This window comes from Papio anubis, chromosome 2, assembly GCF_008728515.1.
Source record: "Papio anubis isolate 15944 chromosome 2, Panubis1.0, whole genome shotgun sequence".
Lineage (NCBI taxonomy): Eukaryota > Metazoa > Chordata > Mammalia > Primates > Cercopithecidae > Papio > Papio anubis.
Genome location: NC_044977.1, coordinates 42,832,621 through 42,847,836, shown reverse-complemented (window position 1 = coordinate 42,847,836; position 15,216 = coordinate 42,832,621). Strand labels below are relative to the sequence as shown.

The 15,216-nt window shown below is 46.3% G+C and overlaps 1 protein-coding gene across 3 annotated transcripts in view; it reads right to left on the bottom strand.

Moving 5' to 3' along the window:
• PDIA5 (protein disulfide isomerase family A member 5) overlaps positions 1-14,810 on the bottom strand; it is a 92,379-nt gene extending 77,569 nt beyond the window's left edge. For 2 of the 3 annotated variants that reach the window (XM_021934127.2, XM_021934126.2), the window contains exon 1: positions 12,903-14,471. Coding sequence is in view for 1 of the 3 variants with exons in the window: in XM_021934125.2 (XP_021789817.2) it covers positions 14,632-14,673 (42 nt within the window). In the remaining 2 variants the exon portion in view is untranslated. Of the gene's footprint in view, positions 1-12,902; positions 14,472-14,631 lie in introns of those variants that run through there. The other variant, XM_021934125.2, reaches the window with a different exon arrangement.
• Between the last annotated feature and the right edge of the window lie 406 nt (positions 14,811-15,216).

The window sequence follows — 15,216 nt, the reverse complement described above, 5'->3', positions numbered from 1 at the left end:
TTGGGAACAGAAGTTTAACATTGAGGAAAAAGGGTGAAGGTGGGACTCAACCTCTTTTGCTCTGTCACCTGGAAAAAAGATACCCTTATGTTGAGAACTGTGAAGAAACAGGTTTAATTTAGTTTAACCCACATTTTGCTCAAAATAGTTTTGAAATGTCAGAATCTAAGTCTAGACTCTTAAGAAGCTGGTACTAAAGGGACTCAGGGAAAAGAGGAGGACCTGAGAAAACAGATGTGGCCCTGAATCCAAGGTCAGAGAACTTGAGCGGGCTGAGAATTTAGAGCTTGTGGTGTGGCGGAAAGAGCACTGTACCTGGAGTCAGAAGCTCAAGTTTTGTGCTGACTTTGATTATTACTGGTTGATGTCTCTCCTTCTCCAAGTCTGCTTCCTACTCTGGAAAACTGAGGAACTGAGAGTGATTTCCAAAGTTCTTTACAGTCGTATCATTTGGTAAACCTATTCTCATGATCACTACCAGAGGACTGTGAGGTAATCATGCTTTGTGAAGAAACCATTGAGTTTCCCTGGGTAAGTGGCCACCTGCAGTAAAAACCTCTTCACCTCTCAGTCTCCCTTGCAGCAAGTGTGGCCATGTGCCAGCCCCTGGAACGCGAGCTTAAGTGTGATGTGGCAACTTTAACAGACATCTGACATGACTCTTCTCAGTCCCTGCCTCATTCCTGCCAGCTGGAATTTGGACAAGATGGCTGGAACTCAAGCAGCCACCTTGAGACAATGGGGAGGAAGGGCCTGCTAAAGAGGAGCTAACAAGATAGATGTTACCTGGGTCCCTGACACTACACAGGGATATTCTGGCCCTGGAATATCCCTGTGCAGGCTTCTGCATGAGTGAAATAAATGATCTTTTTTTTTTTTTTTTTGAGACGGAGTCTTGCTCTGTCACCCAGGCTGGAGTGCAGTGGCCGGATCTCAGCTCACTGCAAGCTCCACCTCCCGGGTTCACGCCATTCTCCTGCCTCAGCCTCCCGAGTAGCTGGGACTACAGGTGCCCGCCACCTCGCCTGGCTAGTTTTTTGTATTTTTTAGTAGAGACGGGGTTTCACTGGGTTAGCCAGGATGGTCTTGATCTCCTGACCCCGTGATCCGCCCGTCTCGGCCTCCCAAAGTGCTGCGATTACAGGCTTGAGCCACTGCACCCGGCCAATAAATGATCTTTTTAAGGAGTTCTCATTCTGGGTCTTCTGGCACACATACAAATAGATCTTGAACAAAAGCTTTAACTAGAAAGAAATACAAACATCTGTTCTAATTGGGATATTTCAAAGTGCCTCAAGCACCAAATCATGCATTAAACTTTAGATATGTTATCTATAAGGAAGGAGACAGAGAGACTGTCAAGGGATTGATTTACCCAGTGTTCTTCCTAGTAGCCCAGATTTTCAGTGTGCCTGTTCTTATCAGGTACCTTGGTCACCTGATGCCAGCTATCCACAAATGAAAGAAGAATTAGCCCAGGAACTCCCCTGTTTCCTTACCCCAGCCCTTTTCTGGTAAGAGGACCATTCTGGAGACAAAAAAGCCAGGACATCTCTTTCAATTCGGATTTGAGTTGGGCTGACTGGTTTCCCACAAATATAGAAATCCCCTCAAAATTCCTCACATACCATCTCCAGCCTCCAGGTAGCCCTCCAGAGCCAGGGACTCAAAATCTCCTGAGACCACTCAACTCAGCTGGACCAGGAAGCTGTGGGAACTCAATATGCTAATATGTGGAAGTCCCATGTCCTACACCATACCCATATCATCTTGGAGCGCTCCTCATTAGAAATGTTAAATCCCCCCGGCCACGCGCGCACATCTGTCAGCCTATCACACTCCAAAGACAGCAAACATGTCTCTTCTAGGATTCTCTAGGTGAAATATCCTAATTCCTCATGCGTGACCTCAAATCCCCCACTGTCCAGACACCGCCACCTCAGTGATTCCCAGAGCTCTTCCCAATGCTCTGTTTCAGACTGTTACAGCTTGAAAAGAGTAATGTGCTATTTTATACCATAATTTGTTTTTAGAAATAAATACCTAGGCTCTCATAAATCAAAATATAGGAAATTAATCTCAACCCAAATCTTCATTGGTGGGTCACAGTTTAAAAAAAATAAAAGGTTGAGAAACACCATTAGTGAACCTCTTAAAATATGGAGCTCAACTGTCATATACTGCTGGCAGAAACCTCAACTAGTACCATTCTTTTGGAAAGGTAGCTGGCATAATTTATCATGTATCTCTAAAGTATTTATGCTCTTTGACTTGGTAATTCCACTTCTGGGAATGTGTCCTGAGGAAATTAGCAGAGGTCTGACACACATATGACTCACAACCATTCTACTCATAAGAGTTAAAACCTATAAACAACCTAAATGTCCAGCAACGACAGAATGGTTACACAGAGTAAGCCACTCAATAGAAGAATAAGCCATTTAGATGGTATTTTATTTAAATGGTGTTTTTAAAGACTTCGCAATGCAAAAATGTTTGCTTTAATGTTGTCTTTAAAAATAGAATTTAAAATATGCATGGTATAACCACAACTGTAAGTAAACAAAAGTATGCTCAGAAAAACACTGAGGATTTGCCCTCAGTAGTATTTATTCTTCCCCTTTCTCTATTTTTTCCACTTGTCATAATAAGCATGTCCAATCTAAATGTTTAAAGAAAAAAATTACCACCACTTGGCTACCATTATGAAAATAATTAACTGCCTCAAAGTGTCTCCCCATCAGAAAATGTAACTTTACAGTGGTTCCCCACTGTAGATGGCAGAAACCCCCTTAACTAAGGGGCCAACAGAAACACCACCAGTAATGGGTCAAGTTGACGTCAGGTGCCCCCTAATATAACGCACTAAATGAAAACATCGTCAAAAACCAAATTGAGGATAATTCTTTAAAAATGTCAAGGTCACAAAAGACAGAGACTGAAGAACTGTTCCAGATTAAAGGAGACTAACGAAGGACAATTAAATGCACTGTGTGATTCTGGTTTGGGTCCTGAATCAAATACTACCTTCCTAGTTTTGATCGTTGTACTGTGGTTACATAAGAGAATGTTTTTGTGTTTTAGGAAATACTGAAGTATTTAGGGGGCAAAGGAATATCATGTATAAACTTCATATATATAGAAGAGAAGTATGATAAAACCAAATGTGATAAAATACTAATATTTGTGGAATCGAAATAAAGGGCACATAACAATCCTTTGGATTCCTCTTGCAACTCTTCTATAAATCCGATGTTATTTCTAAATAAAAGTTAAAAAGAAAAAAACTTGCCTAAAAAAAAGAAAGGAAAGAAAGAGGCTTCCAGAACACAACCAGATACTGCCCTTAGCTCTTGCATAGGCCTTCTGATTCCTCCCTGCCCAGCACTTGCTCTGTGTCCTTTCCCATGTATGTGCAGTGCTCATGTGTCCTTCTGCACTGCTAGCTGAACAGTCTCGTCTCTGGTCATGAGACACTGGGTGGTTTGGCTTTTTTTATAACTATTATATGGAATCTGCAAAGTACTTGGCATGCAACATATACCTAGCAAATACTTGTAGAATGGTTTTGATGAGAGATATAAGAAAGAACATTAATTTTAGGCCAGGCGCGGTGGCTCACGCCTGTAATTCCAGCACTTTGGGAGGCTGAGGTGGGCAGATCACAAGGTCGGGAGTTTGAGACCAGCCTGGGCAATATGGTGAAACCCCGTCTCTACTAAAAATACAAAAATTAGCCGGGCATGGTGGCACGCGCCTGTAATCCCAGCTACTCAGGAGGCTGAGACAGAAGAATCACTTGAACCAGGGAGGCAGAGGTCATAGTGAGCTGAGATCGTACCACTACACTCCAGCCTGGGCAACAGAGTGAGACTCTGTCTCAAAAAAAGAAAGAAGGAAGGAAGGAAGGAAGGAAGGAAGGAAGGAAGGAAAGAAAATTAATTTTAAAATATGCATACTGTATGCCCCTTAAAAGGGTAAATTCAAGAAAGAAAGAAAGAAAGAAAGAAAGAAAGAAAGAAAGAAAGAAAGAAAAGAAAAGAAAAAAGAAAAGAAAGAGTCAATTTTAAAATCTCATGTAATGCTTATAAAGGATTAAATTCAAGAAAGAAAAGAAAGAAGAAGAAAGAAAGAGAAAGAAGAAGAAAAGAAAAGAAAATTAATAATTTTAAAATAATATACTATTATTATAAAGGATAAATTCAAACATCTGCCATGAATACCGTGAAAACACAGGGTGGGAGAATCAAGGCCTGGGGATCTCCTGGGCCGAGATGATGCCAGCAGCCTGAAATAGAGCCAAACATGGGTCCCTGGATGGTGGTGGTGTGTGTGTGTGTGTGTGAGAGAGAGAGAGGTGGCAGGAGAGGCTGGCCCTGGGATGTGAGACCCTTGGCTACTGGGAGCCAAGAGAGCTAACTGTGCTTATTAACAAACAGAAATGCAAAAGCACCTGGCAAGGAACAGAATGCAAGAGAGGATCCTTTAATTCCAAATCCAGGGCTTAGGGATTAGCCCATGATAACAACAACAGCCAAAAGCAGAGTGCTTATTGTATGACCAGCAGTGAGCTAAGCAGTTCACATGTTATCTAACTGAATTATCTTGACAAGTGTACGAAGTAAGCACTTTTATTGTTCCCATTTTATAGATAAAGAAACTAAGACTAAGGGGAGTTAAGAAATTTGCTGAAGGTCACACAGCAAGTAAGAGAGCTATGATTCAGACCCAAGTCTGACAGACTCCAGCACCAGAGGTGGGGCTAAGGAAGACAGATTCCCAGAGCCACATACATCTTACTGCTTACTGCTGTAAATACAAGGCCAGCTGCATTTCTTCTATTTCGCTTCCTTTAAAAAGCCACACCTTATATTTGGGGCTACGCAGCACAGTTTCTCCCCTCCCGTATTCCCCACGGCACAAATGTGGTTGTCAACAATAGACAATTCAGGGGCAGGGCAACTTATCTGAGAGGTTATGAAAACAGGTTTTCTTATCCTGAAATTGCAACTGCAGTGCATTTAGCCAGGACTTAAGTCCCTAAAGCTTTTAATGTTTTGGAAAACCTCTTCTTGAGCCAAGAGGGCTCTGGATCACTGCCAGCTTGGTGTGCCAGGCCTGTTAACGAGGAAGAACTGGGAGAGGGAACATTGAATTAGGCAGCAGGGAGGGAGGAAGAGCAGGTGAATTCCCACTCCGGAAATCAACTCTGCCTCCAAGCTCCGTTAACTGATAAGAAAATAACAACTCAGTGCTCATGACCCATGGTGTACATCTATGCTTTTACACACATGATCTCATTTCATCCTCTAAAGTTGAGAGTCTAAGCCACTGTTTCCACCCTTCAGGTCTCAACCCAAGAGTCTAGTCATAGAATCAGTGAGTTACAGTAGCATTTTTTAAAAATTACATTGACTAGAAAACATCAGTGAGTAGCATAGGTAGCAACACTGTGCATTCAGTGAACCGAATATTACTGGGTTACACTGTAAAATGTATGACTATTCTTGCAGGAGTTGAAAAACTATATCATAAACAATCAGTGTTTATAGGCAGAGGTGGTACTATCCCCACTTTAGAGATGTGAAAACTGAGGCTCAGAGAAGGGATTTGCCTCGGATTAAGCCTAAAACAGTAGAGCCAGGACCCTGCCAGGACAGATCTGATGGTTTTCTCTTGGCCTGTCAATGTGAATAGTTCCGACAGACATCCCTGGAGCATCATCCACTCCCCATTGCTCCACCCAGAATAACACCTGAGAGGCTGGCAAGTCTGCTTTCCCTTCCAATCTAGCTGTTGAGCGTGACCTGCTGAAAAGAGCCACAGTGACAACCTGATCCATCTTCCCTCTGCTACCAGCACGTTCACAAGCCCCCAAATCCCTTCAGAGAAAAGCACTTGCTCAGGTCACGTGACAGCAAGCAGACAACGGTGACACAGCTCCAATGTGAGCAGAACTTGTGCTACACACTCAATCGAGAGCACCCAGCTCGGCTGGCAAAGTACCACCAGCCATATAAGATTAACTTCGAAATGTGTCTAGTTTTGTAGCTGTACCACAGCACTCAGTATTCTGGGAATACAGATTCCTGGGCTTTATTCTTGAAGAAAAACATCTCCAGGGGCTGGGAGCGCAGGAATTCATTTAACACATATCTCCTTAAGGTGAAGAAACTCCATCACTGACCCATCTTTTAAAAACCCTCTCTCTGGGCCCCACATCACTCCCCTGTCCACTGTTAGCCAGAATTTTCCATCTCCCCCGCTCCTCCCATCCTCCTGCCTCCTTCTATTGCTCATCCCTCTGAAATCTGCCCTCCCTACCACCACCACCACCAAAAAGGCTCTTGGTGAAGGCTCAACAATGACCTCCCTGTAGATAAACCCTACAGGCACTTCCAGTTCTCATCTTGTTTGGCCTCTTGAACTCCATGCCACACTTGGTTTCCCTCCTACTTCTCTAACAATCATTCCTTTCTTCTTTGTAAACCCTCCTCTTCCCATTCTTTAAATGTTGAAGTTCTGCAGCTCACTCAGTCTACCCTCTCTTCCTACCCTATATGCCCAGCCAACTTCACCCACTCTCCTGAACAGCACCCCTAAATCAACATCTCCAGACCAGACCTCTCTTCTAAGCAACACATCTTTACGTTCTGCTTACTCAGCAGTTCTCAAACTGGAGTCAAGTATAATTCTAAAATGTTAAAAGCCTAATTCTCATACAAATAGGTATTGAGCATATTTCAGTTTTACTTAACTCGCTAATAAGAGACCCTAAAAAAGAGGATATAATCCTGATATAAGACTGCTACATTAGATACCAACAGGTTAATGTCCTTCAGGGCAATAATCTTTGTGTTTCTCTTCTTTACCAAACAGAAATAATTTGCATCCTACCTAACTTTACAAAGTATGGCCCATAACAAATAATAAACAGAGTTACATCCCCTAGAGCACAGCTGGTCCTTAGGTGGTTTTTTATACAATACTCTAGTACGATACTAAAAGGTCACAAAATCATCTTTTATTTCTAAGTTTTAGATAATTTTTTTCCACTGTAGTCTACGAATTTGGATGGAGAAAAATGACATCTTTATCTTCACTAACTTCTAACTGAAATTTAGCCTTTCCTGTCTTATGAATGTATTTATAAATGTATAAATGCTTTCTACATTTATGAATGTAGATAATAAATTACAGTAGTAATTAGGGTACCAGTGTCTGTGACTTTGCCACCAACAGAAATCAGATTTCCTTACCACATTTCAAGATATCCTGAAACACTATTTATGCTCATCACTACTTAAAATTATAGAAGTTATCAAACTTGTACCTTCAATCTTTTTATACGATGCATTAATAAACATAAATATTATTTTATCACAACCTTGTTATATTTTGATAACTGTATTTCAATATAACTGCTTTCTTTGTAATTCTATGCATTTTACTTTATACATTTAAACACATTATTCCAAGAAAAACCCAGAGGTTCTCAGAGAAGCCTTTCCTGACTCCTTGAATTAGGTTAGGGAGCCCTGTTATACATTCTCTTACCACATTATATTAACACTTTCTGTTTTCAGCACTTATTACCTGAACTAAATAATTAATCAGTGGCTGTCCCACTAGGCCATGAGAGAAAGAGATGTTGTCTGACTTATTTATGGTTATCCCCAGTGCCTTAGCATGAGGCCTGGCTCATAAAAGATTCTCAAGGAAATATCCATTTGGGAAAAAAAAAGAAGTATCTGTTGAATGAATGAACATCTGTGGCACATGTAGGATGCGGATGCTGGTCCACTTTCCTTTGAAATAGGGGGCATGTACTAATACTCTGCTCAGGACCCATAAAGACTAGACCCCGTGATGAGAACAAATCCACTTGGTCCTCAAGACCCTTCCCTGCTTGGCCCAACAACAGAGCTTTCCTACCAGGCCCACATTTGGGCTCAGATACTGGATCACCTTTATGTTTAAGCCCCAGCTTACAACGCTTAACCTTGATTTTCATCAACATCTTCCAACAAGGATTAAAGGACCTGCTCACAAATTCAAGAAATCTGCCTGCACCAGGGGTTGGAGGAACTGTGGGATTCTTTGTAGCAAATGGACATTCAACCCCTGTGCCTCCGCAGCTTTAATGAGTTGGAAACTCTGAAGCCAGACACAGGCCCACCATCACACCATCTAGGAATGGAATGTGCATCAAACTGGTGCCTCAGTATGATTTTGAGGAATAAAGGCTCTTTTAATCCCACACTACATGAGTGTCTTCAACCCCCCAGTGCAAGATCACAAAGCTAATTAATTATAAGTGGTTGCAAACTGGTATATGGAAAGAGGCCCTGTTGATGTAGGGTGGCAACAGGGGACAGCGAACTGGAGCTCCTCGGGGGAAGGACACAGTCAGCACGTGCCTGGCTGGCCACTCCCGTACAATGTCACAGCCACGAGGGAGTAGCTGAAAAACAAGTTTCAGGGACAATCCTGGAAAATGGCTGCCAACACAGCTGCTTACACATTCAAGCCAGGCACTGAGAACTCTGACTGTGGTCCCCATCTATCTCTTTATTCCTTCACCTTCCAGGCCACAGACTCCTCAACCTCGTCTAAGGGCATGTCGCCTCCCACCTCCCTGTCCAGCCACCCATTCCTCTCCAGGGGTAATGGTACTGGGCTAGCCTACTCACCTCACCAAGTTACATGGGGCTCAAAACCACACTGACGTGAAATACATGGAAATGCTTTGCAAACTCTAAAGCCTTCTACAAATGCATCCGATTTAACAATTCTGCCAACAGATCACATGGGGAGCCAGAGGCTCCAGTCAGTGCTGAAAGATGGCCAGGCAGAAGGGATGGGCTAGCCCACCAGGGCTGAGAACTCCTGCTCCTTCCCTCTCCCGTTGGGACCTAAGATGTCAGGTGTTAAAGACAATACCACCACCACCCCCAACCCCTCCCCCCCACACACATGCACACGCACAAGGAAGGAGAGGTGGGGGGCAAATAAACCATCCCAAGTCCAGGTAATGTGGAAGAACCTCAGTCTCTCCTTATACCCCATGCATTCATTTCTGGCCCACTGTCACTCAGACAGCCTCAAAAGCTACCACAACCACCAAGCAAGACACAAGAGCCCAACAGAACAAAACCGCAAAGCTGGGGCAAAACCTCCAGGGATATAGTGTGTTTGCTGTCTTCATTCCCAAGAGGGGATCTACTTTCAGAAGAAAGGGGAGAGAAACCAAGCACACTTATATCCTGAGCCCTTCTGCACACCGCCCCGACCTGGGATCTCTGCAGCGGCCTGGCAGAGAGGGGGCAAGGAGGGAGTCAAGAGCTCAGCTCCAAGTAACTCCCGTGGGGAGAATCCTAGCAGCACAGGGGGCCCCCTACCTGGCATTCAAATCGTGCAGCCTCTCTCTGGCCCTTCCCTGCCCACCTCCTCCTCTTAACTGACTTCCCCATCATCTCTTATTCAACAACTGGCAATGACTGCTGAGACTCCCAGTGACTGGACACTTTCCTGTGCCAAGCACTGTGCTGGGTGCTTCCTGTATCTCTTCTAATCCTTTCAACACTTCAAGATGGATATCATTATCACCACTTACAAACAAGAAAACTGAGGCAGGGCCCAAGGTCAGGCAGCTCCTGAGTGTCTAGCTGGCTGAAAGCCCATGTTCTTTCCACTACATAACACTTGAATTTATCCTGTAGATAACAGAGAGGAAAGTAAGGATGAAAGTGTTGTTCTGGGAAAATTAATCCAGTCTCTCCCCCTCCCACCCAACCCTGCATGTGACCTGATTGATCTTGTTATTAAAAGGGCAGCTTTCATCATGTCTCTCCATTACCTTCAGAATCGAGTCCCCATGGCTTTGCCAGGCATTTAAGGTTCTTTACGATCCACTTTTTCAGTCTTATTCCCCTCATCCCTAGACTCAAACCCTCCCTCCATCCAGCCTGGCCTATCATTCCTCATTTTCCATGTCTCTGGCTTAGAAGGTTTCCTTCTCTGCCTGTGACATTAATTCCATCAGCCAAACACAGACCAGGGCTGATGACATGCCAGGCCCTGAGTTAGGTGCTGGGGACACCACAGCCAGGACAGGGTACTCTCTGCTGTCACAGAGCTCCAAGTCTGCCCTCCTTGTGAGGCCAGCTCACACCCTGCTCTTTCCTGGGGCCTTCTCTGGTCATTCAGTGTCCCACTGCTTGGCCTCGTCCTGAATCCCCAGCACACGGGGGTTGCCGCTCTTATGGCAGTCAGCCACACTTCCACCTTATATGCCGGGTCTGTTTTAAGACTTCCACTGTAATGTGTTTATTTCTGTGGGAAATGTGCATTCCAGGTTCCAAATAGCATTTTAAATGGCAATTCAGTCCTCAGGCCAGCCCACAAAAGCCTATTAAATATATAATGGTCCCAGAGAAGTACAGAACCTAAATAAGTGTACCTTAAAAGCTCTACAGGAGAAGCCAGGAGCAAACATCTGCCTCCTGCACCTCCAACCACTGTCCTCCAGGGTCTGAGCTTCAAGCGACCATCAGGGGCAGAGGCAGAGAAGCAGGCGGGAGATGGAGGCGTGGGAAGAACCCGATTTACATTCAGCAGATCTGGCTCTTCTCCCAGCTCTGCCTTCACTAACTGGGTGGCCTTGAGTGAGTCCCTTCCCTCCCTAGGCCTCGCTATTCTCTTATAAAAGGAGAAGGCTGAGTTAGATCAGTTCTGAATCTCACAGATCAGCAGAATATATGTATTTTTAAATATAAATATGCAACATGGATTTTATATTATTAAAAATAAATTTTATCAAGAAAGGACTTTTAAAAAGAAATCACAATGTACCACAACCAGCCTCATTTTTCAAAAGGATGCTGTAACCCCCTCCCCCTCAAAATATGGTCATCATGTCAGAAAAATTGACAAGTTTTTAAACTGAAAACATTTGGATTCATGAAAAACAAACAAATACACCATTTTTTTTTCCAGTTTGACTGTAGACCAGAAAAGTCCAGCCCAGCCCAACTTCAGTCCTTGGCCCGATGCTTGAGAACCACTGAGCTGGGAGACCTAGAGTTCGCTCCAGCTTGATGTTTCTCCATCCTACAGGCTTGGTGGAGACCACAGGACAATCAGCATGGATAGCCCTAGAGAAGGGTCAGCTGCAGGGAGGAGCTGAGCTGGACAGCAGGAAAGCAGGCAGTCAGCGCAGGGATGGGAGCAGGACAGCACGGCCCGCCAGGGATCGCCCTGCACCCTAGGGCTACCTCCTGCCCCTGTGCCCAGAAGTGCTTGGGAAGGAAGATACCACCACCCATAGCCTCTGAGGGCACAGACACCCAGCCTGGAAGCTCTTGGAACTAACCTGTCCCATGTGTTTGACTGTGACACCTTCCACCCCAGTATTCTTCTGGAAGGCTGAGGGTTCCCAAAGGAACATTTTTTAAAAATCTTCATTAACTTTCCTGATTATAAACTAATACATATTCATGTGAAAAACTTGGAAACCACAGAAAAACATAAGCAAAGAAGCACAAGTCATCACAACTCCACCTTCCAGAACAATGACTGTTAACATTTTGATGCACTGCTAATTCTTCATGCACGTAACTTCAGCCACCCTGGGGTTTGGTTTTATATCCTGCTTTTCCCTTAGTTATCATACTTGGGCATTTTTCCACATCCTTAGATATTCTTCATAAACATCATAAAATGTTTTCATAATAAACATAACATTCTAGTAAATATAAATATTCTTTACAAACATTGGAATGGACTGAAATATTTCTTCTTCTTTGTTTTTTCTTTCTTTTTGAGATGGCGTCTTGCTCCATCCCCCAGGCTGGAGTGCAGTGGTACAATCTCGGCTCACTGCAACATCTGCCTCCTGGGTTCAAGCAATTCTCCTGCCTCAGCCTCTTGAGTAGCTGGGACTACAGGTGCCTGCCACCACGCTCGGCTAATTTTTGTATTTTTAGTAGAGATAGGGTTTCACCATGTTGGCCAGGTTGGTCTCAAACTCCTGACCTCAGGTGATCCGCCTCAGCCTCCCAAAGAGATGGGGTTACAGGTGTGAGCAACTGTGCCCGGCCAGGACTGAATATTTCTGTCATTCCCCCAAAAATTCATATGTTGAAATCCTAACCCCCAAAGTGATAGTATTAAGAGGTGGGGCCCTTGGCAGGTAATTAGGTCATGAGAGTAGATCGCTCATGAATAGGTTTAGTGCCCTTGAAAAAGGAACCCAGGAGAACTAACTGTCTAGTCCTCTTTCTATCATATAAGGATACAATGAGAAGTCAACAGTCTTCTGGAGGAGGGTCCTTGCCAGAATTCAACCATGCTGGCACCCTGATTTCAGACTTCCAGTCTACAGAACTGTGAAAAATACATTTCGATTGTTCTGCATCACCAGTCTATGGGATATTTGTTATAGCAGGCCAAACTGACAAAAATAAACATCACTTTTCATGATATGAACAAGGCCAGATATTATTTAACCAAGCCACTATTATTGAGCATTTAACCCATTTCCACATTTTTGCTATTGTAAAAAATACGGTGGGTGTATATCCCTGTACATGAATCCCTGCAGATGCCTTTATACCCTTCAGGTCACAGCCCAGTCCTGTGCACATATCAGCCCTCAGTAAATATTGAATGAACAAAGAAACCCAACCTGCTTCCAGGAACCTGGAGAGCCCTTATCAGATAGGCACAGCATTTAAATTTACAAAGGCCCAACCCACTGTCCAGCAATCACTCACCACTGCTCCTGTTGGCATGCTCCCTCCACCTCCTACCTGCTAAGCCAACTCTAGGGCTTAGGGAAAGGAGAAGATAGAAATTGCTTGCTCAGGACTCCCAGGTTCTAGTGCTTTCAGCAAACCTACCTGCTCTTCCGCACCTCCCAGTGAAGGGGAGCCGCAGCCCTCCAGTGCCTAGCTAACTACCACACTCCTCTCAGACTCTGTTCAACTCCACCACCTCAGGAAAGCCATGGCTGACCTCCCTTTAAATCAATGTATGGCTCCCGTTCAGTGAAGGTACCAGTACCTAAGGTCACAGCACTTACTGTTCTGTCATTATTTGCTCACAGGACTGACTCCTTTGCCCAATCCAGGGCAACACCAGATGGCAGGCACAATGTGTGTTTTGCTCTCCACCCAAAATCCAACCCAGTGGAGGGCAAAATATCAATCCAAACAATGTGATTGATAAATAAATGTCTGCTGAATGAAATTTCAGATTCTCAAGCCCATTGTTTTCACAAGAGGGAGGGGAAAGGGAGGAAAGCAGGACCTCCTACTCAGTCCAAGTGCAAAGACCCGTGGGGGCCTTGCAGAAGATAGCTCCCTCCTCCTGGCCCAGAGACCCGCCCAGACCAACTGGCTCCAGGGGACTGATGGCAAAATAGCGTTCAACAAACCCAGACGCAATGAAGTGACACTGCCCCACTCCAGCCTGGTTCTCCCCGAGAGTGAGAACACAGACCTAAGAGAACAGGGGGCTTCCTTCCCCAACCGCTTCCAACCAGAGAGTCCCAGGCCACTCCTCACTGGTGATCCAGGGTATTGGGAGATGGAAGTGTTTCAAGCAACTCAACCCACACTCCTTTTCTCCTCCTCTTTGCCCAGTGTCCTTGCCACACCCAAATGGAAAATAACGGGAAAATCTGGGTTGGGGAGGGTGCCAGGAGCAGGAAGTTCCCTGGAACTTCAGGAGAAAAGGAGCCAGGATGGTCCTAAAATAAGGGAGGGCATAAGTGCCTGGGCCAGCAGGCACACCCATTCCGACCTCTCTCAGGGATGCCTGGAGTCCCTCCACCAAGTGTAGCAAACTCCTCTTGGAGCCCACTCCTTTTCCACTTTCGTAAGATTTTGCAGTTTACACAGCTTCTTTCTCTGAGACCTCATCCGACCCTCAGAACCACCCTATGGGGGTACCTTTGCCTTTCTATATCATGGATGAGGAGACTAGCTCAGATACATTAAATGAACCGGCGCGTCACACGGCTAGAAAGTGGCTGAGGCTCGAGCCAGCCCCTCAGTTGGGTGTAGGAGCAGCTCCTCAGCAGGGGCGGGCTGCGTCGACCCCACCCAGCCCACCGAGCCTGGCCTGTGGGCGGAGGCCCAGGTGGTGGCCCGCAGTTTCCCAGACGCCTGGGGCCGAAACCAAGAACAAGGTGGCCCTAAACCAAGGTTTCCGGCAGTGCAGGTAGTAAGCACCCCCATCCCACCCCGCACTCACACAGGTGCAGGGCTCGGAGTCTGGGGCTGAGCACACCCGCAGCCAGCCGGCGTCCCGCCTGAGCTGGTGGCTTTGCCCCGACCTGCATCCGCGCAAAGTTGTGGCCGTGGCGTAAGCACCCTGCCAGGGATCGCCCGGCGCCCCACAGCTGCCTCCTGCCCCTGCGCCCGGGAGCGCTTGGCGGGGAGGGCACCGGGACTCCCGCTGTCTCCCGCGTAGCACCCGGTGCCCGTCTGCCTGGCATGCACGCCCTCATCCCGGTGCCCCGGGGCAGCTTCCCGCACGTCCTGGAGAGGGCTGGAGCAGAGAGCGCAGAAGGGCACGCGGGGCACACGTGCCGGCCCAGCCCGGACCCCTGCCCCACAGTCTCACCCAGATTGCCAGCAGCAGCCATGCCGGCCCGGCCCGCGCCATCCCCGCAGCCGCTGCCCACCGCTGGCTCCTGTCTCCACTCCGGCGCCCGCGCCCGCCCGCCTGCTAGCTCCACCTCGGCCAACCACCACGGCTACTTCCCAGCCGCTCCCCGCCTCCGAGTTCCCGGTGCCACGTCTGCCAAAGCATGCGCAGCAGCCGGGGAGAGGCGGCCGGGAAGAAGTGCTCGCTGGGAGTTGTAGTCTGCAGCCTGGCTCAGCTGGGGGCTGCGGGTGCGGACTGGCCTCCGACGCCACGTGGCAGCGAGTGAAGTGTGAAAAGGCAAGGTCAGGGAGTAAGGAAAGGCAATTAATGCACGGGGGCTTACTCTGTGCCTGGAGCTTCAGAAACAGTATCTCACGCAGCTCACAGAAATTAGGTTTTATTTTCTCCACTTTGAGGATTAGGAGGCAGTCCAGGGAATTTAAGTACGTTGACCCAGATCACACAGCCGGTAAATGGCAGAGTCCAGTGCTGCCTGTGAAGGACAGGAGAAGCCCTCATTCCTGCCTCCCAGACTCCCCCCTGCTTATTCTATTTAACTTC